The sequence below is a fragment of the Temnothorax americanus genome, unplaced genomic scaffold (assembly GCF_048541705.1).
Source record: "Temnothorax americanus isolate GAGA-0224 unplaced genomic scaffold, ASM4854170v1 Scaffold91, whole genome shotgun sequence".
Taxonomy (NCBI): Eukaryota; Metazoa; Arthropoda; class Insecta; order Hymenoptera; family Formicidae; genus Temnothorax; species Temnothorax americanus.
In genome coordinates, this window is record NW_027509814.1 from 24,246 (window position 1) to 52,132 (window position 27,887).

At 39.9% G+C, this 27,887-nt stretch overlaps 1 protein-coding gene across 26 annotated transcripts in view; it reads right to left on the reverse strand.

The window, feature by feature from the left end:
• Ryr (Ryanodine receptor) overlaps positions 1–27,887 on the reverse strand; it is a 41,147-nt gene that overhangs the window by 7,693 nt on the left and 5,567 nt on the right. For 3 of the 26 annotated variants that reach the window (XM_077425828.1, XM_077425823.1, XM_077425815.1), the window contains exons 3-45: positions 22,063–22,167; positions 21,886–21,984; positions 20,995–21,009; positions 20,110–20,187; positions 19,951–20,026; positions 19,575–19,687; positions 19,280–19,479; positions 18,967–19,149; positions 18,697–18,868; positions 18,199–18,368; positions 17,916–18,040; positions 17,472–17,842; positions 17,006–17,337; positions 15,698–16,806; positions 15,138–15,346; positions 14,016–14,115; positions 12,220–12,418; positions 11,767–12,140; positions 11,367–11,589; positions 11,256–11,285; positions 10,924–11,062; positions 10,450–10,745; positions 9,823–10,356; positions 9,478–9,710; positions 9,143–9,245; positions 8,913–9,083; positions 8,566–8,681; positions 7,939–8,484; positions 7,015–7,833; positions 6,772–6,926; positions 6,130–6,313; positions 5,664–5,684; positions 5,302–5,579; positions 4,918–5,138; positions 4,684–4,774; positions 4,227–4,549; positions 3,786–4,089; positions 3,558–3,711; positions 2,644–3,438; positions 1,486–2,504; positions 1,007–1,378; positions 628–740; positions 7–100 (exon numbers count right to left, since the gene is read on the reverse strand). In XM_077425828.1, coding sequence (XP_077281954.1) covers positions 7–100; positions 628–740; positions 1,007–1,378; positions 1,486–2,504; positions 2,644–3,438; positions 3,558–3,711; positions 3,786–4,089; positions 4,227–4,549; positions 4,684–4,774; positions 4,918–5,138; positions 5,302–5,579; positions 5,664–5,684; positions 6,130–6,313; positions 6,772–6,926; positions 7,015–7,833; positions 7,939–8,484; positions 8,566–8,681; positions 8,913–9,083; positions 9,143–9,245; positions 9,478–9,710; positions 9,823–10,356; positions 10,450–10,745; positions 10,924–11,062; positions 11,256–11,285; positions 11,367–11,589; positions 11,767–12,140; positions 12,220–12,418; positions 14,016–14,115; positions 15,138–15,346; positions 15,698–16,806; positions 17,006–17,337; positions 17,472–17,842; positions 17,916–18,040; positions 18,199–18,368; positions 18,697–18,868; positions 18,967–19,149; positions 19,280–19,479; positions 19,575–19,687; positions 19,951–20,026; positions 20,110–20,187; positions 20,995–21,009; positions 21,886–21,984; positions 22,063–22,167 — 11,364 coding nt within the window. Of the gene's footprint in view, positions 1–6; positions 101–189; positions 300–627; positions 741–1,006; positions 1,379–1,485; positions 2,505–2,643; positions 3,439–3,557; positions 3,712–3,785; positions 4,090–4,226; positions 4,550–4,683; positions 4,775–4,917; positions 5,139–5,301; positions 5,580–5,663; positions 5,685–6,129; positions 6,314–6,771; positions 6,927–7,014; positions 7,834–7,938; positions 8,485–8,565; positions 8,682–8,912; positions 9,084–9,142; positions 9,246–9,477; positions 9,711–9,822; positions 10,357–10,449; positions 10,746–10,923; positions 11,063–11,255; positions 11,286–11,366; positions 11,590–11,766; positions 12,141–12,219; positions 12,419–14,015; positions 14,116–14,588; positions 14,689–15,137; positions 15,347–15,697; positions 16,807–17,005; positions 17,338–17,471; positions 17,843–17,915; positions 18,041–18,198; positions 18,369–18,696; positions 18,869–18,966; positions 19,150–19,279; positions 19,480–19,574; positions 19,688–19,950; positions 20,027–20,109; positions 20,188–20,994; positions 21,010–21,885; positions 21,985–22,062; positions 22,168–27,887 lie in introns of all 26 variants that reach the window. The other 23 variants (XM_077425834.1, XM_077425831.1, XM_077425832.1 and 20 more) reach the window with 20 other exon arrangements.

Below are 27,887 nucleotides of genomic sequence, written 5' to 3' on the forward strand. Positions count from 1 at the left end.
AATTACCGTAAGATCCTCGATCATCACTTCTTGACCAACATTTTCATCTTGTAGCCACAGCTCGTAATACGTTCGCGCAAAAATGTTTATCGCTCGATGCCTAAAAGGATAAATTTATACGACTATGTTAATATTACTTCGAAGAAGATTGTATTGAATATAGTAGAGATTAATTTGCGTTATTCGTACCTCCTCAATTTATACAGAGGCTCACTACGCAAACATGCAATCGCCGCTCTTTTTCTAGCAGCGCACAACACACGTTTCCATCCGTCTCGCGATGGCGGTGGCTTTGTCGCCTGTTAGCGTGTACGTAAACAGCAACCGCACTCATTAAATCATTAACAATAATTTTCATTAGTCATTGCAGATAATAATTTATAGTATTAAACACTCAAAATTAATCGATTCTTATCGCCTAATTATTTCTCTCTTTGACTAACAGACAGTAAAATAGCTAATAAATTCCACGCAAATCAATATAACACAAAACACATCGGCGGCACTCAATGTAACTTAAAATAAGAATGATTAGTGATATTAAAAGAATTAATAATGTGTGAGATCACAATTGAAAGATTAACGATCCAATGAAGCGAAAACGTAACTAAATAGCGAGAAGGATACCTGGGCAAAGAATGTAAAGAGAGTTGGCGGAAACAAGCGATTACCGCTCGTTTACGCTGGATCGACACCACTGATCGATACTGACTCTTGCTCTGCTGTTGTGGATGATCTATCTACTCGAGAACAAAAGTACGGAGATGAATACGATGAACATTTCGACGCGACTTAAAGAAACAGAAAAATGATGATGACATGATGAAATGATTTCCAGACGACAATGGCGTTTTCAATTCCAATGATCCCGAAAACATTAATATCAATAGCAAATTAAAAAGAAGGTCACAGAGTTCCGAACATTTTTTTCTTCAATAATTTAAATATCCACAAAATTTTAAAAATTACAGCTGTATTAACAACGTTATACGGTTTTATGACTAACCATGTGTAAACCATATAAAACTTTAGCCATATCGGTGATCCTAGCGATAACATCTTCCAGCTGTTGAGCCTTTACAGGCTCCATCGCGTCCTTCTTCTGACCTAATTGAGAATACAGGTAATGCTGCCAGGACATTTCGTCGGCGGGATCGATCTTGTCCGGCAACGTTAGCTGAGTCTTGGCAAATTCCGATATATCAGATTCCGGCATCTTTTTCAGGAATCTGTCTTTGCAATGCTGCACCAATTCCTGTTCGCGACCAGCGAAGAGATTCAAGCCGACGGGTAGCAATCGCTTCAGGCAAGCGACCATCAAGGATGCTTGCACTTCTTTGTCCTTGTCTCTCTTTTTGTCGCGATGTTTTTTCTTTTTCTGTATACCGAAAAGATACTTAAGCGCTCGATCTTTTGACTTTTGAGACAAATTATGTATATTAATTGACAAGATTAAATAAAAATAAATGAATAGCTTGTACGAACCTTGCCTCCACCGGAAGGCGCGGTGCCATCAGACACTGCAGTAGGTCTTCTCGTTGCGGTGGGCATGATGAGCACCATGTTATCGATCTCATTCGCGGATATAAAATTCTGCTCTTCACGCAAGAAGTACTGCGACTTGGACCAGATGTTAAATATAGCCGCCACGTGATTGTACAGATCCTCGGCTTCGGGAATATTGTTCCTCAGCCAATGATTCCTCTGAAGATCGACGTACTTTATCAACAGGGGATAGAATGAGTAGATATCGCGCACGAGTAGCTGCCAATCTTCTTGAATCTGCGCCTCGACTTGCGAGGTATCCTCGGACGAAGACTTAATGAAGCCCCGAAGAGATTCCTCTTTGTGGAACATGGTGTCCGTTCGTTTTCTGACGCGTTCGGCGAGGGGCAAAAACGGATCCTTCAACAATTCCTCGGACGAGTTGATAATGATTTGCTGTGTGTAAGCGGCGATGCGCGTCATCCACGGTGCATTCTCGTTGCCGATGTTCTTCTTAATTAATTTCAGCACGTTCTTCAGCAACAGATTCATGTGATCGCTGGTTACCATGCTGACGTAGGTACCCTCGGTCGGATTCACGTTGTCAGGACCTTGAGACCACCAGAAAGGCAAATAAGAACAGAGCAGAGGTAGAATTACGTCAACGACGTGAGGAGCGTCGTTGTAAGTCTTCTCGGATTCGACGAACTGATCGACCTCACTAAGAATGGTCTCCAAAGTTGGCATACTTGATTCCATCTTTGTCATGATGTCCTGAGCTTCCAGAGAATGATCCGCGATTCGATTTAGGAGGGAAAACTGATTGTGTTTGTTTAAATGAGGCTCTAAGAAGGCTACCGGGAAGCAGCTCGAAAAGGCACCCAGGCAGGAGCCTAGATTAGGTTTATTTCGCTCGATCTCAGTCTTCAGGTATTTTCTGTCGTGTGTCAAACTGGCGTCTACCCCGAGAGTGTACAGAGACGCCAACATTTTGTACGAGGCTACTTGAATTTCGTCAACTGTGTAAAACAAAGACGAAAATTTTATTAAATCAACGCACAGATGAATTTAATTAAAATAATTAAATATTAATCCTGATTAAATTAAAATAATTAGTTATTTTAATCTTGTCACAATTTTAATACTCTAAATACTTACGTAACAAGTCGCTGCCATATTCGCACGCGGCAAGATGGTCGAACATCGCAGTGAGCACCGGTAGAACTACACTATTAATGTACGATAATGACGTGGAGGTTTTCAAATGAGTGCCTCTGAGATGACTGTATTTCCCTTCCTGAAGGTTCAGGATCGTGTGACCTAGATCATCGGCGGTGTTGTTAAAGAAAGTCAACATGGACGTTCGGATGAACTCAGGACAGTTCTTCACGAGACTCTTGGCGTCTATGCCCTTCACTAGCACTTGCAGGCAACGAACTGTTATCCTCACATCCGCGCCAAAAGCGGCGAGTCTCGATCTCAGCAAACTCGCTAACTTGCAGAAGAGAGCGGCCACCATCTCCTTCTCCTTCAACGATGCTGCACCGACATTGTTCGTAGCAGTAGCCACAGCGATGAAATAGTTTCTATGCGTGCTGAAGTATTTTTCCATTAGCGGGAGGACTACTTTGCTGAAGAACTTGATGTCTCTTGTCGAGGTCTTGAAACTGTTTCTTCGGCTGAACGTGTCGGAGGGTTTCAAAAGCTTCATGTTGATCGTTGCCTTGTCCAGGTAAGCTATCAGTTTCTCTAATAATGAGTAAGCGAATCTTAATTCTACCGCAGCAACTGCGCCAGCCACTTCGGTCTCCGTACCGCCGCGATTTGGTTTGTGAAACTTGTAACCTTGATACTGCAAGTACTTGAGAAATTCTTGCGATCGTTCACGATCCTTTCGTTTCTCCTTATCGGTCAACAGATCGTAGGGTACCAGCTGAGGATGAATGCCACCTCCTGTAGCCATTAAATATGTTACAAAAAAATTATTCAATATATATAAATTAAGTATTAATGCGGAGAGAGAAGGACAAGAGACGAAACATTGAGATTATTAGATAACAATTTATACTAACCGCAAGTAATAAGTTCTTCCTTCTTCTTCTTTGCCCAAATGTCATGCGCATTGTCCGCTAAACGTTCGGCCATGTTTTGCATTTCTCTGCTTAGCGTCAGATTAGTCATGTCCACCGGGTGAGGATTGTAATTAAACGGATTTGCCGAGTCGCTCTAACATATTTAAAAATATGTAAATTAACGTCTGTTTTTAACGAATATCATGAATTTCGCGAATAATTTCTTACTTGACTCTTGGAAGACCTTCTCATGGAACTGCGATTAGTCGACGGCACATCGACCTCCGCGTGTTCCACACTCCAGCCAATCGCCAAGAGAGCTTTCAAGCTCTCTCTGACGGGTTCCTTGTATCGCTCTCGTTCGTAATCACTCAACATGTTATACGGCTTCAATCTGGGATGGGCTTTATTCATATCCGACCATTGCTCGCCGTAAGTCCAACCGTTCTCTAATTTACGGCTAGCCCAAGCATCATGGTAATGCTCCGAGAATTTTTGTACAATTTGATTAAGATCGTTATTGAGCACCACGCTAAAACAAAATTATAACGAAATATTAAAATCAAAGTCACAGAGAGATTTTTCGTATCTTACAATTACTATTAAACTTTTGTTTTTTGTAACTGACATAATTATTGAAATTTCTTATAATAAGATCTAATAATTAACCTGGAGGTGTTGATTGGCTGCGGATTGTAAGGACCGTCGGGTGATTGAGTCGAGGCTGACTTGCTGCCGTACCACTCGTCGTCGTAATTTTTCGAAAGAGAATAATCTGGCGGCAGGGCGCAACCGATGGCCGTCAGGCAAGGCAGCGCTTTTCCGAATAATTCCGGATCGTAATCCATCTTAGACAAGGAGTCGAATATATTGCTGAAGAGAACCATCGTGAGACGTTTCTCTTCGTCGCTTGACGCGCCGTAAGTGCCTTGACCGCTGGAGCCGGTGGAACCGTAATATTTCGCGCAACGATCGTAATGCAACGTTAACAACTAATAACACAAAACATCAATTATGCGGTAATAAAATTGAAAATAGGTTTTCCTTATTAACAAACTACGATTATTAATTTTATTTAATATCTGTATTAAATAAAAAAATAAGTTAAAAATAACAATCGACGCACTCTGAGAGCCACAGTAGTATACTCCGACAATTTGGACACATCGACGGTCAGCTTTCGTAACAACTTCAGCAACATGCTCGGCTGCATTTGACTGTAAAGGGAAATTCGAGTTAATCGCTATTTAAATGATAATATTGAAACTTATGAGACGTTCGACGAATAAACATATTTTTCTTAAAGAATGGCAAAAAGTTTCGGTTAATCGACTTAATATTCGGGAAATTCTTCGCTTACCTAGTCAATGCGACGAGGAAATCAGAGACAGCTTCGCGTTGACCCTTCGTCAGCATCCGGTTCTTGCTCAATCTATAGACCGTGTGCAACGTGGCGTCGAGTAAGCTCGCGTAATTGTCCGCCTCGTTGTAAAATTTGGAATGCTTGATCAGCAGTGGCAGAATGCTGTTTCCTATGTAACGATTCATGGCGAGCGCCATGTCGGATTCGTAGCCGTCGTTCTACGAGAAATTAAATCAGACAACGGTATGAATTCTTAACTGTCTCAATTCGTGGTTTTTCTTCTAATTGTCGCCTTTGTTAAATTAATAAAACAACAGATTTGCGAATAATAAAATTTAAATGATATTACGCGAAGTATATAGAGCATAACGTGATCCGTACTCTGTCGAGCATGGTGGCGGCGCGAAGATCTGGCAGAAAGGCTTCCTCCAAAATCTTGTAGAATAACTCTTGCGTTTCGATGCCGTAAACGCGCTCGAGAAACAGCACAACGCTTTGCTTGTGCCCTGGTATCAAACCAGACGGGGTGTCGCTTTTCGGTCGTTCCTCGCCGGCGGCAGGATTGAGCAGCGTGAACCGCAAGGACAGCACACCCTGTAGATCGTCCAAGGGTACTAACGATCTCAAGATTGCCCGGGCTCGGAGAGACTCGTTCTTTCCTGAAATAATTGTGCGACTTCAGGCAAACGAGCGTTGTTTCTGATACAAATTCTATCAAAACAAAATTTCATTTCGTATATTACCGACAGATTTTGTAGATGCCTCTGTTGCTCATTAAGAAAGAAATAAACGATTGTTATTAGATAATTCGTTGTCGTTCGAATATAGTCAAGTTTTCGAGTGATTTTATGTCGCGGGAAATATACAGACAATGCAATGATAGTGCGAGGTATGAAATATGATTCAAGAATTTAATTATTTTTTTAAGAATCTTATATTTTTTATATTTCTATAAAAAATTCTAATAGTGTGTGTGTTGTCCGACTATTTCATTATCTACCAATCGTTTAGATTTGATGAAAATTATCTACTAAAAACCGTTTAATATTATTTACATTTTTCTTACATTTTATATTGATATCAATTATCTTAAGTAACTGGTATGAGAATTATATACGAGAGTGATCAGTTTTAAACACTATAAGTGCAACAATTTTATTGTGAGTTTTGTATAATGATGATGAATATTAAATTCTTCCATTTTCTTACCTTGCTCTATGACTGATGAATCTGGAGCACAGCGGCCTAACAGGTCAACGAGGGTGCAATAGAAGTTTAATATCGCCGCACCCGTGTCAATGTAATCTTCGTCGTCGTCCGATTCCGGGAGTGGATGCTCGAATTGCATCACCATAGCCGTGCCCTCGGCCTCGTCGTGCACCTGTGCGAGGTACTAAGTTGACACCGTATTAATGGAAGGTAGGGTACATGCTTGCGGAGAATTCACTTTAAGATTGTCGCATAGTCATATTTTATGCCATATTTAGTCATATTTAGCGAACTTGATTTGTTTTCGAAACTTTTATCGCGTGGATTACGAGAAATTAAGTTCAGATTAATTCTAAGATGTTGATAACATATCAAGGTACAAGAAATATGAATCAAATCACACGAATTCTAAGAATTAAAAAAAAGGGAAGACTGAGTAAAAATTATTAAAATAATGAAATTTAAAGGGTATATTTAATAAGAATATGCAGATATCGGTTTGCTAATTTTTGGGAGACATAGGATTGATAATTCACACGCAATCTGTTTTTAAACAACAATAAAAATAAATGGTTTTTTACTTACAAAATAGTTTGCATATAGTCTTTAGCTTTAACTAGATAAAAGAGTGAGATGTCTTACTTTTCGTCTATCGGCAATGCGTTCAGACATCTTGTTAGCTTCTATAATGGCTCTCAATAAACCTTCACCCTCGCCTCGAAGGGCTGGGCCCAAGCATTCTGGTCTTCTGATTAGCAGACGGATTACCAAGTTGGCATTTTCCTCCACGCTTTCGCCTGCGATTAAGATTGCAATGTTTAAATGTTTCTTTCGCAACAGAAAGTTAAATAATAAATCAAATTAAAAAAAGATGGTAAAATTTACCGTTGACCCAGACACAAAATCTCAAGAAATCGAGATAGCGTTCACCCTCGACTGGATCCCAGCCTAAATCAGGATAGCCCTTCTCGACTAATTCCGAATTGGACTGCAGGCCGCATCGCGACAGATAGACAGCGATTTTCTCCAGATAATGTTCTCTCAGGGCCAGAGCTAACTCGGTGTTCTCCATCAGTGAGGAATACGCTACGTCCAATGGCGTCGATCCTCGCAGCGACGGTCTTGCCAGCAGAATATTGCTGTTCTCCAGCAGGAAGTCAAAATGGTCGAACATGGCCTTCTGATTTTGTCTGGATGTCCGACAGAAGTAGCACAAGAATCTGCAGCAAGCCACGACCATCTCGTGAGAGGTGTCCTTCTCCTTCGATGCTGGCTCACCCTCCGCCGCTTGGGCCTGGGTTTGAGCGTCGGACTGTGCCTGGGAACGTCTTCCCAGGGTGTTAATCATAATGGCCATCACGTTCTCGTGGATCCTCAATATTCTAATGAGGTCGGGATGTTGAAAGAAAGTGTGATTGTTCACCAGCTTCCACAGTCGTTCTCGCACCAGCGCTTCCTCTTCCTGAGACATCTGTACTGGCAGCAAGGCACGGATCTGGCTTAAACCGACCCACATCAACGCGACATCGTCCTTCGTCTTGTTGTTAACGACATAAGTTTTCTCCAAGGCTCTGATCAACTCGCCGACAGTGTCGTATTGCCTGACCAATAGGCTGAACATCTCTCGCACGAGTTTCGGTGTCTCGATTTGCGATTCCTCGGCCCAGCTCACGATTGTTGATATTAGCACCTTGCGAAATACCTCTAAACAGAGTCAAATTTAATTGTTTATAAATATATTACATATTAATATCTATTTATTGTAATTGAAGATATAAGATTTAATAACGTGATTGACGAGAGATTTACCTTCCGGAGTTTTTTTCTCGGGTTCAGGTTCAATTTTAGATTCCTCTTCTAGTTCCTTGACAGCATTAATAAAATTGAGGAGACGTTTCATGGCGCCAGGTTTTTGAATTTCCTCAATTGGTTCGTTTGCGGCATTGGCTGCTTCTTGAAGAGCGGTTAGGGACACGTAGGACATTAACTCGCCGTGGAACTCGTTCATCTTGACGATGAGTTCCTCACCGCAGGGACAATTGTCCGGATCTTCCTCGGCGTCCAAATTCTTAAAGCTTAAAATGGCATTCATTTGCTCGCGCGGGGGACACCTGAATTCTCTGGTCTTCTTGGCAGCGACGGCCGACGGCAAATCCGACTGCTTGATTTCGATGTAGCGTCGCAATTGATCGGCCTGCAATTCTCCAACAAAGTCGGAAGCAAAGGCGATGATGGACTCGACGCGATGGCGCAACTGAATGTCGTTTAAATGATGAAGCAGATAGCACATTTGTAATTTTGCTCCCTCGGCCATTTTCATGTGCAGCAAGCCTTTCTTGTGCTCGTCTTTTCCTTCTACAATATTTTGATGACGTTGCATTAAATTATGTTTCTCACTTATTAATATATTTAACGCTACTTTTCTAATCGACTTGCCTTTATCGAAAGTCGGGTCCCAGGTTTCGGGATTTACCATGATGAGCAGCTTGATTATATCCTCATTTCTCAGCATGCCGACTAAGAGCAATCTATCTACCAGCTTTAGAAGAGGTCTGCAATTTTCAAAATCGCACCAAGATGTATTTGATTGGTGATTGAAACATTGTAAGCGAGAAGCAAGAAATTAGAAATCCCTGTTTAAGGAAAAAATGTGAAATAAGCTTGTTTCGCTTTCGCTTAAATATTTGAAAATAGATACGACGATTATCTTTGCTCCGGTAACATTGACGAAGGACATTAGTTGCAGCAGCGGCAGCGGCAACAGGACTTATTATCTTACATACAGAAAGAGATTCTCATTGCTGCCTCCAATTGGATCTCGGTTGTGCACCTGATTCACTTCGACGGCCTCGTTGAGCGCCATCATCACGTAATCCCGCACGACATCGAGCGGAAAGTGCGGGCTATATAGGTTCTTTATGTTCTCAATCGCTTGGTCACTGGAAGGGACATTCCTTGATGGCAACCGATTAGTAAAGGATCTCACATCTACTTGGAGAAAAGTTTCACTTACCTGATCTCTGTCATCTTCATTTGCGGCCGGATAGATTCGGTCTCCAAATACCTGAGGCTATGTCTCATCTCGTAGTCCTCATATAAATCTTTCAATTCTTGACCTACGCAATAAACAGATCATTATCACACCGAAATGCATATACAAAAATGTATTTTGACATGGGCAATAAAAACGTTTTTATTAAACTTTTAATTAATGACATTGAAAAGAATACGGCTGTCATAAATTCTTGAAAAATATAAAAATTAAATACAAGGCAAGCAAAGAATATATTTAAATGATTTTGATAAATTTTTCGTGCGATTTTCTACTTTTAAAATTCAATTTCTTACCAAGCGGTATTATAAATTCGTTTTTGCACACTTCCATCGTCGTCGCATGTGACTCAAGATGTAGGGCGATAAGTAAGTCGTAAAATCCTTGTCGCAGGGGCCCGGACATATACTCGGCTCGTATCGCGTATAACAATTGTTTCTGGTCAACATGTTGACACAGAGCGTGCGCCGCACGATAATTCGATTGATAGCACAGAGCTGCGTACAATGTCAGCGTATGCGCGTGGAAACTGTGCAAGAGAAGCAGATTATTTTATCAATATAAGAGAGAGAAGTTTAGGTAAAAAAGAGGAAAAGATTTTTCAAGTTTTTTTTACTGTAAATTTCTCGACGTTGTCTTACCTGAGCAGCTTGTCCATCTCGATAAGCTCCAATATGTCAATGCATCTGTCTTCTTCGGGTATATGAAGAGCCAGCATCGAGATAGCGTCCTCGCATAGCATCGACCAGCCTCTGATGTCGGACAGTTTCAGGGCGTGTACGTGAAGAGACTGATTCGGCACTCTGGCCCATTGGTGCGGCTTCAGACATTGCACCTTCAATCTTGGCGGAAACTGCGGTATCACGTGTCGTTCGGAATTCTGCAGCACGGCGGCCGATAGTGGAAGAGTCGTTGAGGTCCTGCCAAGTTCGATTTGCAGGATCTCCTTGCTGGTGGCCTCGACGAAGATCGCCGGGAACAGTTTCGTGTCTGGCTCCATCTTGAATTTGTGACTCGTCTCTTTCCCTTCGCAGGTGAAGGACACCCAGCCTGTGGCGGTATCGACGAAGCATCCGACGAACATACCCTGAGATGCACCCTTGCCCGATGCATCTTGAGTGACTTCGTTATACAGTTCATCCGCTCGGACCATATAGCAGCTTTGTCTGTCGACTCTGTAAGGTTGTAATATTGTTTTTTCAAGCGAGCATTTTTTACAATTATGCATTTAGTAAAGATTGTATAATAAGTAAAATACTGAAACGCACTGCTCCATGAGACGATCGTATTCGTCTATGATCGCAACAGAAGATTTTCTCACGCGGGATAGATTGAAGTCCTTCGTGTGCAAGTGATATTGCGAGGTAACCCAGCCAATGTAAACATGAGTCGGATCTTGACCGGGAAATATCCTAACGCCGTAGAAGTATTCGTTCATTAGCTTCATGCACTCAGCGTCGAAGATTTCATTGCCGATCGCTTCGACACCACTTCCGGTTAAAACGGACATCGTTTTGGGAACGTTACGCTCCGGGATTTGTGGCGGGACGACTTTCAAGTCCGTCTACACACAAACAAAATTGTATATATAAATTATTATTAAGTTTTTAGATCAATTTTCTCAAAAGTTACAAAATGTCTGGTAAATTCTAAAATTTTTCTCATGACGTTTTTATAGAAAATATCTTCAAATATTTTTATTTAGATATGTTGCTCGATAATATGTTGCAATATGTACTCACAGTTGAGACACGAATTTGTGGAGTTTTGGCACTTTTGCTTCCGAGTGTTCTCGTACTTTTATCCGAGATATCCGCGCGAACTTGCGGCTCGGGTGTTTTCGACTTTGCGTCCGGTGATTTCGCTTTGCGCGAGAAGAACCTGCATACGCGATAAAAATGAAAATGAAGTATAACTTATTAAAAATAAAAATAAAATCTTAATAAAATAAAAAGTAAAATAAATCCAACAAGCGTCCAATTCATTACTGATATATTGATTAGGTCATTGAATTAAAAATAATACTGAAATTATATTTCATAGTAACGCTGGAAAATATTTAAAAAAAACTTACGGTACATCTTCCATCTCTTTGCTAAGCTTGCTAACAACGTCAAAGTACCGAAGTCAATTTGTCTTTTGCAACATTTATAAGAGACGATAATCATTGACGATTCATGCTTACCGGAAAGGCGAACGGCCGCGTTTCTTCTTGTCGTCCTTTATGTCACCGTTCATCTCGCCATATCCATTCATTTCGGCGTCGCTGATCGCGTTGTCTAAACGCGATCCATAAAGTGAACCTTTCCTGGGCGGTCTGGCAGGTTTACCTCTTTGCATAGGAAGCGGCGATTCCTTCATCATCTCGTCCGCCTCTACCGCGTCTTCCAAATAATTTCTTTGCAGCCCTAACATTATTAGATATTGTAATATTTTGGCAAAAATTGAATGCTTTTATATCTAAAACTTTTCTTAAAATTTTACATCTGGTGGCAAATTGATTTATTTCTTCGTAATTCACATATATATCTTGAATGTAAATTGTAAGATATATTTTTAAAGTAATACTTTTTACATATTATTACCTTTGATATCGCTCATACTGAACCCGGACTGCATGATCTGCTCCATGCGAGCCGACGGTGCTGCCTGTTGCGCTTGCTCAACTTGCTCGGCTAAAAGTCGGTTCTGTCGCATTTTAATCTCCTGCCACCTCCGCAATTTTTCACCCTCCGTTACGAAGCTAGATTGGCAAATCACGGGCAACGATAATCTTAGAAATTCCCAATTAGCCTTCTCCATGGTCTCGAACGTGTTGTGGGAAATTTTTAGACACGGTGGCGTGTCGGAACCAGCTGGTATCCTAGCCACGTCGATTCGCGTATCGGCCATGTCGTCGGTGTTCTCGAAAATAGGCTGATCCTTTGTGTACCAATACGTGACCAAACGATTCATATTTCTGCAAAAATTAATAAGCGACATTGACTTTTCTGTTACTTGCCATATTCCACTTTAATAGAGAAATCGAAATTACTTACACGCAGAATGGTTCGTAGCCTTCCTGCAGACCGCAGGTAGTGAAAAATTTCAGGGTGTTCACATCCTGGCCGAACGTTAATCTTGCCTTTTGACCAACACCAAGGGTGAACGCGGGTACGAAAGAGTCGCCCTGCACGTCAGCGAAAGAAGTCTCACCACCGAGTGCGTCCATCAGCAATTCTCCGTTTAAGGAGAAACCTACGTAATTCGCAGATTTGTATCGCGGTGTATTTGCATCGAGTATCGCGAAAAGTCGAAACAAACAACATAATCAGAAGGTTGTAAATAAATGAGTAACAAATTATATCTTTTACTCGGTAATTTGAACTGTCAAACATTCGTTTCGACTTATTTAAAAAAAAAATCCAATTAGGCAATAAATAATTACTACAATTATTCGAATGTTCGAGTATTATACGACATGTATATGACATGTAAAACACAAACTTATGGTTTCTCTTTATAAAAAACAATCGTGCTAGGAATTTTAATCTTTTTTAATAAGATATTTAAGAAGATTTTCTCTAGTAAAAAATACTTAAAACATTTTGCATATATAATTACAGCAAAGCAGGTGTTGAAACAAGCCATATGAATAAAAGCTTTTGCTTTAGTGTTGTCTATTGCTTAAAAAAAAAGTTGGATGGAAAATATTACAATATTCATCCAAGTTCGAAGATAAAGCATTCGTTTTATTTTTATTCATATGACCTATTAACACAATTCAGACAGAATACGCATGCAAGCGGCGTTATTTGAAGGTGGTGTAATGAAAATAACAAATATATGTATTGTATTATCACACACGGACAATGCATTAGAATAGTAAACCGTACGATAAAAAAAAAACAAAAAAGAATAAAGATTATAACAATTTAAACGGAAAATCTGAGAGATCCCCCTTAATATTTTTTCTTCGATAGCTCAATCTAGACGCTCACGTGCGGTATTTCGCATTAGTTTGAAATTAATAGTTTTGAAAGTATGTTTAGAAAGATGAAGATGCCCCGTTACATTTCCAAAAAACTTCATTGTATTTTGTGTTCGTAAAATACTGTATATTCGGGGATTGTTGTTTCAAAATGTAATATGATACAATTATCCGGGGTCACCCTAGTGTTAGTGATTAGTAGTTATGATTTATGGAAGCACTGTTGTCGCTGACAGTATAAACACTGAGTAGAGTACTGGATACCGGAAAAGACATTGGGCAGACATGTGATTTTCATCGCTCGTGAACATCGTATTATTAATGATGATAGAAACCAGGACTGTTTCTGGTTTTGTAGTTAACTCCATACAGAAAGATATGTTAAAATGACAAGATGAAATATCTTTTGTGTCAGAAATGCATGATTGCTCCTCTTGTTCAAGTCACAACGGAGTTTTCTTATCGAGAAAGCTTAAATGGAATGATTCTTCGTCGAAGTGCGTGACGCGAAAATTTGGCTTGACAAACGTCTATTCAGATTCTAAAGTTATATGGTCGCGTTCTGTATTAAACATTATTTTAATTTTGTACAATGATTATAATTAGTTATTCAATTTTTACACCCCGTTATGTTTTTTTTATTCTATAATATTCTATATAACTCGTATAATGTCTATTCAGTTAATATTATACTAAAGACGCGCAACTATCTAACGAATAAAGTATGCAAAAGGACAATTTGTTTTCAAAATCGCAATGTCTGTATCCAGTAATCTATCACCAGAGATCAAATCAGATCAAATTGTATGTGTATAGCTTGAGATAATAGGCAGCTGAAGCGTTCGCTTAAAAATTCCGTCTTACTAATCGTTCGGTCAATTAGATCCAGGAAAACACCGACAACGTCTCCGACCTGCCATTGTTTGCCGAACGTTTCGGCCGTGCCCGAGTATACTTTTTCCTCCTTTAAAAACAAAATTTTCACCAGTTCAAGGTTACTTTCGCTCGAAATAAGATTGGGACAGACCGGTAAATCGAGACGCGCTTTATTTTTGCAGCGCGGACTAAGATACATCTTGTACACACTTGTCTTCCATCGCTATTAATACGCATATCGATGTTGTGCGACATTAAAAGTTTCGGCATGGTGCACAGTTAAGTAAGATACCTCGAGGAAATTACACGGGTTTTTGTCCTTCCTCGATATCGATCAAGATAAAGCCACACTTTGCCGAATGAAATTTCACCAACGATTTTTTTTTATCTGTCTTGGGTCAAAGATGCAAGATATAAAACCAAGGTCAACATGAAAAGAAACATATAGAGCGAGACAAAGACAATAGTAGTAACGAGAAAACTCAGGAAAAGAGAAAATGATATGTATACGTATAGTGGGGCCTCTAAAAGATCGGCTAATTTGGGAAATGGGACTCTTACTGATCGTTCGGTCTGCCACGTCAATGAAACATCCAACTATGTCGCCCACTTGATATTTGTGACCAAATGACTCGTGGGTGCCAGCGTGCACTTTAGTCACCTGACATTCATGTTCTTATGGATTATTCATGTTTCACAGATCGCGAAGAGCCACGTGGCGCTTAATGTTAATATTCGCATTCGTCTTGCAACACGAGGACTACCTTGTATAGATTGCTTTCTGATTGATATTTTTGTAAAAATAAATTGAGCACGAACATTAAGGTTTTCACCCCTTTCATGGCTATAATACTTCAAAAGTTACCCAAAATAATATTATAATAGATAGTTTTTTTTTTTTATAAAAGGCGAATTTGAATTTAATTTGCACAAAAATTATTTTGTCATTTAATCATTATATTAAAATTAAAAATCTATAATACGGTTTATTGAAAGCTAATGAAAAATACTGAATTATTGTTTCAATAAATTCCATTAAATGTTTTCTGTCGTCCTATTTCGATTTTCTTCGATCGTTAAATTACGAAAAGAGTAATTATATGCACTTACGTTATAACCATCGAATGCCCAAGTACTTTCATCACTGCCCAGCATACTTCCCGGCATGCAATCGACTTTCGCCCAACCGACTCGCATAGGTCCGGCTGTGAGAACTTCGAACTCGAAATACCATTTTCCGCTACTGACCGCGTAATGCTTCTCGACTCTGTAAGTCCTGAAGTATAATTGTCGTAACCTGTTGGCCTCCAAAAGCAACGCTATAAATATAGAAAGTAAATACATTATTATATATTATGTGTAATTCATCGAAATCTCAAAAATATGTTCAAAACAAGTAAAAAATCGCTACAATTATTTTAATTTAATGCACACGCAATTAAAGCTTTATGAATAACCAAATGCAAATTAAAATTTGAGAGTATAAAAATAATTTTTATTACATATGATAAATAATTATTATAAACAGTAACTAATATCAATAATATTTTATATATGCGTTTTGTAATTATTCGAAAATAATGTGCAGCGTTATCTTCAATTATCAGTGAAATAAAAAGATCTTTTTAAAAATAAACGAGTACATTTAGAGCAAGAATTAAAGGTCTCACCCTCGTGCTGTTCTCCAGTAGGTGGATCGAGCATATATCCGTAAACCAACAGGGTCCTAACAGTTTCGCTCGCTGTATCTCGATTGGCTTTTTTGATAGCTTCGTCGACTTTCGGATACGGTACCAAGTGGGGACTTCTCCTCATCTCCGAGTCCTCGTTTAACCCATACGTCCATCCTTGACTGATCCTTTCCTTCGCCCAGAGACAGTGCGTGTTCTCCGCCAGTTGGTCAACGAGCTCCTCCATCTTCGGGGTCAACGTGATCGCAGACAGATCAAGCGGCGCCGGCTTATATCCACTGCTCTGCAGAAACGGTTCATTCGGCAGCCTCAAGGTTTTTATTCTAGACGGCGGCTTGTCCATGGTGATATAATAGCCCAGAGCCAAAATGGTCTTCAAGGTCTGCACAGCCAGCTGAGTGTCGTAGCGCTTTTCCGCGGCTGGAAGTCGCTCAAACTGAACTATACAGGGGTGTATCTTCCTGAGGTCATCCCTAATTTCGCCATAGATCCAACCGGCCTCGATCTTGTTCATCGCCCACATCTCATGAATGTTCTCCGCTAGCTTATCTCTGATCTGCTCGACATAGGCGGGTAGGTTGACCATGGAAGTGTCGACTGGAGCCGGAACGAAGGCGGTGTCGTCCTCGACTGACCACGGACCGGCCAGGACCACCTTGTTCATGTTACCGAAGTAAAAGCACGGATCCAGCGACAGAATTTGTTGCGGCAGCAGACTCTCTACCAGCGGCGAGAATTCTTCCGGCGGCTGGAACTTCAGTCGGCCGTGATCGCCGCCCAGCAGAAATCTGCAGGAGAGTTTGGACGAGCAACTGATAACGGGAAAGAACATGCCGTCCAGATTAAAGTTCCGAAAAGAGCCCATGATGTGAGTGCCATTAAAAGTGAACGTTATCACTGGCACTGTCAAATCCAAAGCGCAACCGATCACGTCGCTCTTTCGTATGAAAGGCTCGGTGGCATTCTGCACCACCTGCGTCTTTCTGCCACCGGTCCATAGATAAGCGCCGTCGAACCCGAACGAGTACAAATCGTCGCCGACGCCATTTCCGCCCCACTTCTCGCCACCCCCAGGATACGGCATGTAACTAGAAAGAAGCAAGTTTTTTTTTTGCATTTGTGCATTATTGAATTTCTCGATAATGCGAAACTTAAAACTTAATAAACGCTAAAGATATATGTAACTACCACCTAATCTAACCTTAAGAAACTATAGCCAACTTTTAACAAATTTTAAGACTCTAATTGTAAATGAAGGCCTAGAAAACGCAATCTAACTTAATTTACCCAGCTGTGTTCGCCCATCCGATTCTCAAATGCGGCATCATGTGGGTCGTCTGTTCAATGTGATCCACTGTCACCTCAAAATACCACTTTTGATAAAGAGCCGAGCCCTCGACTCTGCCGACAAATATATTCGGTCTGACGCTCGCCACGTGATCCACCAGTTGCGTTTGGAGGAGCAAATTTTTTCCAGGCAGTAGAAAGTCGCAAATGTTATTTTGCGAAGAGCGTACCGCGACGCCGTTACCGACGCATAGCGAACACAAGACATCCAGAACCTTCGGATCCCTGCCGTGTTTCTCCAGCAGAGAGATAATTACTTTTATATGCTCGTCCTGAAAAAAATCAAATTTATTTTACAATTTAAAGTTTGATTACAAATTATTCCATAAAATTTTTATTTGCGAGGATATTTTCGTTTGCCAAATAGCTAATCTACGTTGCAGAGATTGCAAAAGATGTCACAAACCCTCATCATGTTCAAAGCCTCCGGTGAATCAATTAGAACGCAGTGAAGTACGTCCAACATTCCAGTTCCCTCGCTGGAAGCCTGCGAGCCCAACCGGCTGAATAGCCAATTGAGACGATTGCTGTTGGCGAACTGGGCGCAGTTGGTGTGATTTCCTTTGATAATGGCCGCCAGTAGTTGATAGAGATACCCGGATATCTGATCCCATGCCTGACCACTCTCGTCGCCGGAGAGAGCGACGAGAAATCCTTGCGAAGTGATCACGTTGATCTTGTCGATAGCTTCGAGAATCAGATTCAGTATACCCTCCTCTTGAAACAGATCCTGACGATTTCTGAGAGCTCGAAACTTGTTCTGTTTCTCTTCGTGTTCTGAAAGAACAAGTATCTATCGTTAGCAAGATAGTCTATAGAGGCTTGTAAGAGAAGAAGAGTATTCTCTTACCCATGTCGTCCTCGGGTTGAGCAAAATAATTAATCAAGTCTTCGAGACACATCACCATCTCGTTGAGGTTCACGTTTTGAAAAAACATGGACGCTCTTCTATTCACCTGCAGTGTTTCTAGGCCTCTAAAACGTATTATATATTTTTAGCCAACTCTTATCCCGTTTTCTCTCTACTGATATCCGATATTTTTTTATCTATCTCTCGTATTGCTATATATAGTTTATAACGTCTTTTTATCTCTTTTTACGTTTTAAAAATATTTTTAATTGCAAAAACTTACGTGATGAATTGAGTAAACAAGCTACTGCACTTCCTGATGACGCGGGCAGTGCGAGATTCCTCTTCTTGGGATCTGGAAAAGTCTAAACCGTCGTCCATTTTACCCTCTTCGTGGAGTACCGCCTGTTTCTCCTCGACTTTCCCGACCCCCTTCTTTTTCGTCTCGTATGACTAAAACAATATCGCGTGATAAATATCGTGAGAATTTCTATCGCAACTTTTACCATATCTAATGACTTAATTATTTAAACGTTTTATTTAAGTCTCAAAGAAGTCAATCAGCTAAAATTCTTTTTCTTATTTTATGTTTTGAGGCGATATTCACAGTCAGATCTTATATTTAAGATCGTCTCAAGTTTATCTTTAGTCGCTGTACGTCTCGTTTCATTGGCTACGGAGTATCTGAAGATGAACTTAAGACGATCTTATATATGTATATATATAAAATCTAACTATAAATACCTTGTTATTTAGAAAAAAAATGTATTCTCTTATTTACTTTATAAGACACCCAGAGGCACGTGGTGGCATGTTGCATAATAACGGTAGAATCACCATATTTGATAATCGGCATTCCGATGACCTCTAGATCCTTGTCCTCGAGAACAATCTTCTGATCGTCCTTCTCTTGCCGCAGCCAGAACGTCGAGGTTTCGATCGTCGCCTCGTTCCTTCGAAAAAGAAAAAAAAATCCCGGATTTAGGAAACATTATCACGAGCCTCTAAGAATCGCCGTGACCCTTGAACTTTTCTAAAAATAAGTATCAACCTATCGACCAGATAGAGCTCGTTGTTCTCCTTTACGCCGAGATAGCGTCCGGTTGTCAAGTGTCTGATCCTCATAGGATGCAGCCAGTTGATGAAGCCGCCCGCCCATTTCGTCCTGGCGAGCTCTAATCTCCATAACGATCTCGCTTGGCTCATTACGCTACCGCCCTCGTAGATTACGAGGCTGTAAAACGACGAAGAAAATATCTGTAAAACGATTACTTCTATCCTCTCTCCTATTTTCAGGATAACGATAATTTAAAAAAAATCTTGTTTTATTGGGACATACACAGCATGCATGATCAAGAGCTTACTTTTGACCGGGTGCTGGACTCCACGTCGACGGTATCGTCAAGCACTCGTCGCCACCGTGGAAGAACCTCAACACGTCGCCGCCGAAAACGTAACCGACGTACTTCATCCTGCTGATACCGGTGCCGTATGGCTGCACCGACCAATGCGTAACGTGAAAAGACGCGTTCACCACCGACAGGTCATTTTCTTTTGTCGTGTGCTGAAACGAGAGAGATATGAATGTATTTTTTTTTCTCATCTCATACGAATTATTCTGCGAAACATTTTTATCTTTCGACAACGTGCTAAATTTACCAAATATCGTTCGGTGGCGACAGACACCAGGATAAGATCGTCACCCACGCGCACCTTCTCACCCTCGGATCTCTGCTTGGAGGCGGGGTGCACGGTCCACCAACACGCCTCACCTTTGAGAATAAAAACTTTAAGAAATTCCGAAGGAATCACAAGGTTCCATTCGTGCTTCTCGACCCGTGAAAAGTTTATCAGCTTTACACGTCAACTTTAAACGTCCAATTTAATTTCAATTTGGTTAAAAGTTATAATTGCATTTAAGAGGTACTTATTCATGAATGTTCAACGCGGTATATTATGTCGGGGTAGAGAAAAATAACGTTAACTTCGATAAAAGAATTTGTTGAGCGTCGAAGCGTAATTGCGTTGCACCGACCATGAGAATGTTCCTGTAGACCGACGTCGAAAGCTAGCTTGTCGTTCGACGAACTCGTGGACAGGCACGCCAGGTACTGCGACACACGATCACAGGATTTACGTAACCATGAAAAATTAATGTAGCATAACAGCGTTGTTATAAAGAAAAGCAATTTACCATGTCGCTGTTTAGATGTCGCAATAATATGGCGTTACCGTATAACAAGGTCCTGTGCCCTGACCCGGTGCCCTTTCCCTGGAAGCATCAAAGGATTGGTCAAAGCCCTTGCAACCCCTCGTGCTCGATAGTATTCCTCACTACGTATATACCGTATACGAGATTTTAATAGTTCGCAAAATAACAGAGTTTCTTAGACAACTTCTACAAGCGTACTGATAAGAGAAGGCCATAAAATGCTGCTACGATGCGAAGCTCACGAGGCGTAAATCGAAGACACAGATCGCTAAACGTGTTTTTAACGTAGACGATTATTACATTAGGCAGCCAAACGAAAGAAAGCGGTTGCTGTTATTAGTCTCAATATGTTCGTTACATTAATATTAACTGTAATTTTCAGGCATGATCGCTTAATCGATCGATGGGTGAAATAATGTCTCGATATTTAGAGAAAAAAATATAGGAGAAACTAAATAATTCTATTAAAAAGAAAGTTATTCTTAAAATGTTATTAAACAAGTCTTTGAATCTTTGCTGTTATTTAAATATAGTTATTTAAATATATATTTAAGTATACAAGCTCGTTATTTAAAAAATTTTGACTATTTAATTTAATTTATAAGTATATATAATGTCTGTATCACGCGTTCGATCTTCATATTGGATAAAACTCAGCCTTGCTCTAAACTAGTAGTAAATACGGCGCTAAATAGAAATATGAGAAGAGACTTGTATATTTTAAAATTTGGCTGAGGCGCGAAGTAAACGGCTCGAATCTTCACCCAAATTCGATCGGATATTACAACGTTCTAGCACACAAACAAATGTCGTTTTACCCAAGAGCACGTTACGGCGCCTCGCAGATGGTATGTAAATTGTACTTACTAAACTGTCTTGTTGCTGCAAAGAGAAACATAAGAGGCAATGAATCTCGTTCGTCAAATGTCGAATTCGATTTGTTGAAAGAGAAAGAGAGCGAGAGATAGAGAGAGAGAGAAAACGATAAAATAATACATCTTGCGATTGATGATAACGGTGAGTTTCGATTAAATTTTTAAATGGTGTTCTGTTCTTTTCATGACTCAAGCGACATGTTTCGAGTGACAAAATCACAGATGAAAATGGGAATGATGAACAAAATGAAGAAACGTGAAATTGAAATCTTTGTACACGACTATGGACACATGCCGCACAATCATATGGATAAGGGGTACGGTGGCGGCAAGGGGGGATTGCGTGCGGATGCATTCAAGAAAAGCTATTCCGATGTATCAGGAACTTTTCGAAAATTATTCGGCGGAGAGATTGAGAGCAGACCTAAAGGTCTAAACAGACTGCGTAAAGATGTCTATAATCCCAATCTTTCTGCATATCAGTGTTGTTCGGGGATTTGTTTTTACATTTTACACAGAAAGGCAATGGGGCGCGTTTTATGGCCCACTCCTATGCAGGTTGAGCGCGTGTAGCAGTCCAATATTTGACGACTAATTTGAAATGTATAAAGAACGTCGTAATCGCGAAACGGATGATTGTACTATTCGCGCGGATTACAATTAGCAAATCGTATGAGTCGAGCTCGGCTGTACGAGCCTTGTAGTTCACAGTCCCGTGTTCGAATTGTTCCCTCCCTTGAAATGAGAGAGTCGCTGTTTCTTTGATGGCACGAATGTTGAACAGAAGCTACAACTATTCCCTGGATCTACGAGTTTCATTGGCGAAGCTGAAGTCATACGAGTGTACGAGATATTAAGCAGATGTTATAATCTTATACTTTACCGTCTCGGAGCCGGCAGCGGTGACCAATTCCTGTAAGGCCCTCACCGAGAGGGCCTGCTCTATCACGAATACGCATTGCGACAGGTCCGGCGGTATGTTCTGTAAGAATTGGATAATTAATGAACACGAGAACGAGATGAGAGAAACTGCCTGCTAAATTCGCGGGATCGCTTTTACCTTATCTGCGATATTTTCGAGGAAGCAATGTCGATTACCGAAACCCTCAGCTGCCAGGCAGACCCTCTCTCCTGTTGCGGTACAGGACAGGCATACCATATCCTCCTGTAAATTTTAGATGATATCTTTACATATATTCTGCATAAGGGCTCATGTACAATGAGAGTCGCAAGATCCAATTATGAATTCTCTCTATGTTTAATTCCTTGTTCCTTATTCCTCTCATTGTGCGTGAGCCCTAATAATAATCTATTTCATTTTTTTAAGAAAATCGATCGTAAAACTCAAAATATTAATTTTAAAATAATTTTATAAAATTCTTAAAAAGAGATGATTTATTATTAGAGTAAATCTCTTTAACAATTACCTTAAGGATGTTCTAAAGGCACCATCCCAACCAAAAGTATGCAGGAAATATTAAAAACACCGATATTAATTCTCCAGGGATCCAAAGACAAAATAATGTATATAAATAGCTAGGGCAAATCTAATAAAATGTAAAAATTTTTGTAAATCGTTTCAAAGTTGCTAAATTTTTGATTGTTGAAGATATCTACTTGTGTGTAAAATATCATTATATCGGTAGAATTGTTTAATGTTTACACTTTTTCTCTATAAAACTCGAATATTCAAAAATTGATAACTTTTTATCTAAATTGTGAATCGATCTGAAATTTAGCCCCAAACTTTGAAAGAGGATACAGAATATAATATTAAATTTTCATCAACTTCGTAGCATTTTTACCAACTATCCAGAACATCCTTAACATTATATGTATAATTTTATATGATTATTTCAAAACGATGTAATTTACAGTAACATTTATATTTTCGATTTATTTTTATCTTGTAATATTTCCATCGCTTTAGCCATTCCGAAATTTATGATCGTAGTGCAGATTAACAAGAGACCTCGGTGCGAATTTCTCTCGTGATTGCATCGTGTAGATACTGTAGATGTTTGCTGTGCTGCAATAGTGCGCAATACTGCTCAACGATTATGCAATCCACAATAGATGGTCCCACGGCGTAACGATGCGTACGCGAGTCTTATGCATCGGAGGGTCGACGAAGATGCAGCCGTCAAACGACCGACGGGCTGATATCATCGATCGAACGATGTCGTTTTGAAAAATGTTCACCGCGGTAGTTATAACACTTTTGCGAAATCGCGTGAATTATGGTGCCGGCCGAACGACAGAACGCGCGGCCGCCGTGCCAAAACCAATTTGGACGACCTCAAGAATGCACGAGGACAGCAGGATATATTATACAAGTATGCCGGCTTCGAGCGTATACCTCGTAATCTTTGGACGCGTTGCGTTTTGCGTTGAGGAGTCGATGGCAACGTTATTTAACGCAGACTCGCAATAACGTCGCGCGACTCGAAAAGCTCGTCGAGTGAGTCACTCGATTTTGCGTCGCTCGATTTTGATCCTTGAATGCAGGAACGTAGATTCTGTTCCTTTATACTGAATTTTATTCCAGAGAAAAGTACTTTACCTTCATCTTATTTGTTCTTCCCTTTTATTGCAATCTCAAAAATGTTAATCTCTTATATTTTTTCTTACACTTAAGCTAGCTACTATAATCAAAGAATTATGTATTCATGCCCTTCAATTTTAAATGAAAATGGAAAAGAAAAGAAAGAAAATGGAGCCAACTGTATATGCATCCGTAAAAAATTTATGAGCGGCTATAGAAACTGAGTTGAAAGTCTCACGGGGAAAAATTGTTTTTTATCTCGTTATTCTGTAATATATGTTTAGGTCGGATGACTTCATCCTTCAATCGGTACACAGTACACACCTATATATAAATTACGTGGTGATGAGTTCCTATAAGATAAGGTCGCGGTTAACAATTTCCAAGCCCAGTTTTAATGATACGTGGAGAAAATTAATACCGGCGGCAATTATCTAAGTGCTCTCTTTTTTAACATTGTTCTAAATAAAGTAATATGCGTAATCCAATTAAAGTTCTCATATGAAATTATTTAACTGTTAATGCAAATATGTAAGACACTATTTTTTAGAATTTTAAATCATTATTTTACTAGAAATTATTATACAGTACGTTATATGGACCGGAAACTAAAATAGATTAAACATGTTACGCGCGTTGTCAGTCTTTGGTTAAAAAAGTGGATAGGACCTGCAAACAATTTATACTCGAGATATTCTCCAATTTGTCACGCTAATCAGCACGATTTATTGGCAATCAAAAGAATGTGACAACAACGCAATTAAGGCAATCAATCGATTATATAGAGTTTTGAAATCGATGGCAGAAGCTGGCGGGTCGTAGGACGCGTTCGTGCAAAATGAAATTGTTTTACACGACCATACTAATTGTATCACCACACCACATCCTCTTTTTCTCTCTATATATATACTCGTATTTTAATAAGAATATAATTTGAATGTTCTCAATTGTCGGATGCAGTTGGCGATGTGCGACGGTGCGCGTAACTGGCTGTGGACGCGCACGCACATCCCCGACTTGCTCAAGTTCGAAAAAATTAAAATGCAACGGAGAGAGAAATGTGGGTGTGCATAAGTAATGTTATAGGACACATTAACATAACTTCCTGCCGGGTTAAACGGAATGGCACGCGATTCGCCATACGTGAGCTCGTATATTTGCTTTTAAGACACGCGACAGACCGAAAGTTTCCGCTGGAAATTTGGCAAGAAGACCGAATCTTGTTTATCGAGATATTAATAAAGTGCAATCGGTTAATTCGCTGACGCGAATAATTTTATAAATTGTCGGATTTTACCAACGTTAATTATGAAGTGTTTATCTCCCCAATTCTCTAGTTCGCGACTATGTTTTCATGTTAATTTACGCGACAAAAAAGTTATAAGTATCTTCTTTTCTATATCATTTTCGTAACTATGTTTACGTATATCTTTCTTTGAAAGTACTATTATAATTTTTTATTGTTTTATGTTAGCAAGTGTAATATCGAGATTATGGAAACATACTTGTAGAATTTTATATTCAATTTTATCTTTTGAAATATAATTGTTTGTAATTTGACGGATAGACGCGCTACGTATGCGTTGATAATTAATGAACACACACCGTTTACTTCCGGCGTCCAGCGGACGATCGAAACTACAATATTGCGGTATAGGTCAAGGATAAACCTTTATTTTACAAGCAGACAACCCCTGCAATTCTATCAAACCGACAAATGATCATAAATCATATTTACCTTTTACACATGTTTATGTTGTCACATATATTTCTAGACTTCTTATTCAAATACATAAAAGAAAAAAACTGCATATGATAGGAGAAAATTTATGCGTGCAGGTTTATCACATTCCACGATTGAAGATATTCAGCGGAATTAAAATCTCGTGATAATCAAAATCCTGAAAATTCGAATTGGCTTGAATTAACCCTTTCGAAGAGTTCGAAGCTTGACTCAATCCTTTCCAATTCAAGTTCACTCAAGTTAATTTAACAATTCGTTGTTTCCTTAATTTGTAAGAAATATCGGCGTGTAAAGTGACGGGGCGTTCGATAAACATATCGCTAAAAAAGCGAGCCTCGTGACGGCACCACTGAACTGGAAGAGGCTTTAGAAAAAGGTGTTCCCGTCGTGCGTGCCGCATGCACTGTATCGTTTGTTGTTCGATAGTCGGTGTGCATCCGACGATCCGACGCACGCTGCATCGCGTTGTATTAATTATAAATTCATCACTTTTTGATGCGACATCACTAATGAGAGCTACGCGAGCCGTATCGATCAGACAGAACAGCGTCGCATTAAATTCTAAAATTAACTAAAAGCGACTAGCTGTATTAAAGAAGCGATTTTAAAGAAGAACCCCGATGTCGGAAACTTCGTTAGATTTCTATGCAAGCGACATGCGCAGCACGTGTCGCAAAGTTCCCCGTCAGCAAACTGCACAATGAATCACTCGACTGTAATTTAAGTCTCCTCGAAGACGTCGAGAGGCGAAATGTAACTAATAAAAAGAAATATCTACAATTTTAATGAAGGAATTCAGATTACATCGTTACACATATTTCTTCAATTTATATATATATCTACAAGAAAATTTAAATAATTTATCTTTCGTAATTCGAAAATCAGTTGTTTTATTCGAACTTTCTACATAAATTAATAAATCACTGTAAATTAAAATTCAGGATGATACTTATTGAGTTCTTATTTTTGTTAGGAAGCAATTCCCGCGACAAAGTTGAAATGATCGCAATTACGAAGTTACATACAAATTTAACTTTGCACGCGGCTAACTTTATCTCCGATGTCGAGCGTATATTCTTTTGATGCTCTGATCTTATTATATCCATTTCTACCAACGCAAATTAACTTTATAATCTCAGTTTAACTTACTTTTCATCCTTTTCTAGTTGTAAGAATTAGAAAAAAAATAAAAAGTAAATTAAATTGAATAAAATAAAGATAAAAAGTAAATTAAAGTTAAATAATCCGCGTTGATAGAAATGGACATTACAAAATTACTGTTATCGCAACGTCGCTGATCGATAGGTCCCGTCGACTATTCTCGATCTCGATTGTGCGAAGTTGAGAGAATTAAGTTCGTGAAACTTCAGATGTTTTCGTGCGGACGACATTTCGCTTTCTTTTCGAAACCAAGTCAAATTATCAAGTGAAAATTGTGACGGCAGACAACGGCGGGAGATGGATGAGCCTAACATTTACGAAAGCAGATCCGACGAAGGCAGGTAAGCGATATTCCGTGCTCCGCTGTCGTGTTCGGTTTCACAATCCGTCCGCAGGAAGGGTGGCCTGTCGAAAGGTGCGCATATGACGTTTTGTGTAAGAACGCGAAATGATCCATTTCCTCGGTTCCTCGGCCGGTTCTGCACGATACGTTATCGCGATGCGAATCTAGCGGAAATGTATTTTCGCACGCAATTTCGCCACAGTCTTTAAGGCCGTTTAAATCCACGAAGACAGGCGCGACCATATCGATGATCGAAGTCATTCTCCTAGAGAACAATCGACTTCTTTGCTCAACGTTCCCGCGTGCTTTATGTATATATCGCGCCAAGTACACGCGGAGCGAGACCGACCGTGACTCTTTTACGCGACGCGACGGATTGCGAGTACTCGAGATGTTGAATACGTATATACCTCGTGGTCGTAAAAGTTTCGCCGCGAGTCATAAAATGAGTCGAACAGCAGTTTGCAAATAACTTCGAAGAATTAAAGACCGAAAGTTTCGCGAAAGTCGATTCCAATCGTCTTAATTGTCCGTAATGCAATATTGCGCTAAATGCATAATACATTAATAATGCATTTTAAGGGGAGATTGTAGATGTCAATTAATTAGGATCTATTATTTATAATGAATTATAAATGAAGTACACAATAAGATAAACCGGCCGAAACTCTTCGCAGACACGTTATTGAAGAAGCGGATAAAGATACGAGCGAGCAGACAAAGCAAACGGATACTGAGAAAGCGCGTTTGGATCGTTGTAGACGAAGAGCCGAAAGAAAAGCGCCGTGCCAATGCGGTCAGGGTTCCAGAAGGAGATCTAGAACTAGATCTAGAAGAAGGAGAATACGGAAAATTCTCTCGCAGAATCCCTTCATCATTTTCTATCTTGAGATGTATTTTAAGAATCCTGAAAAACGCATAACAGAAGTCGCTCGGCAAGCCGGCAAGGAGTGGTGCGCCTTGCCTCAGGAAGCGAGGATGAAGTATATACGTTTGGCAGAAAGAGAACGGAAAAGACGACGGAGGACCGGGAGGATAAGAAGAAGAAGGCGCAGACGCGGCGTCGGTCGTCGTTAGACGCTCCGGAAAGAA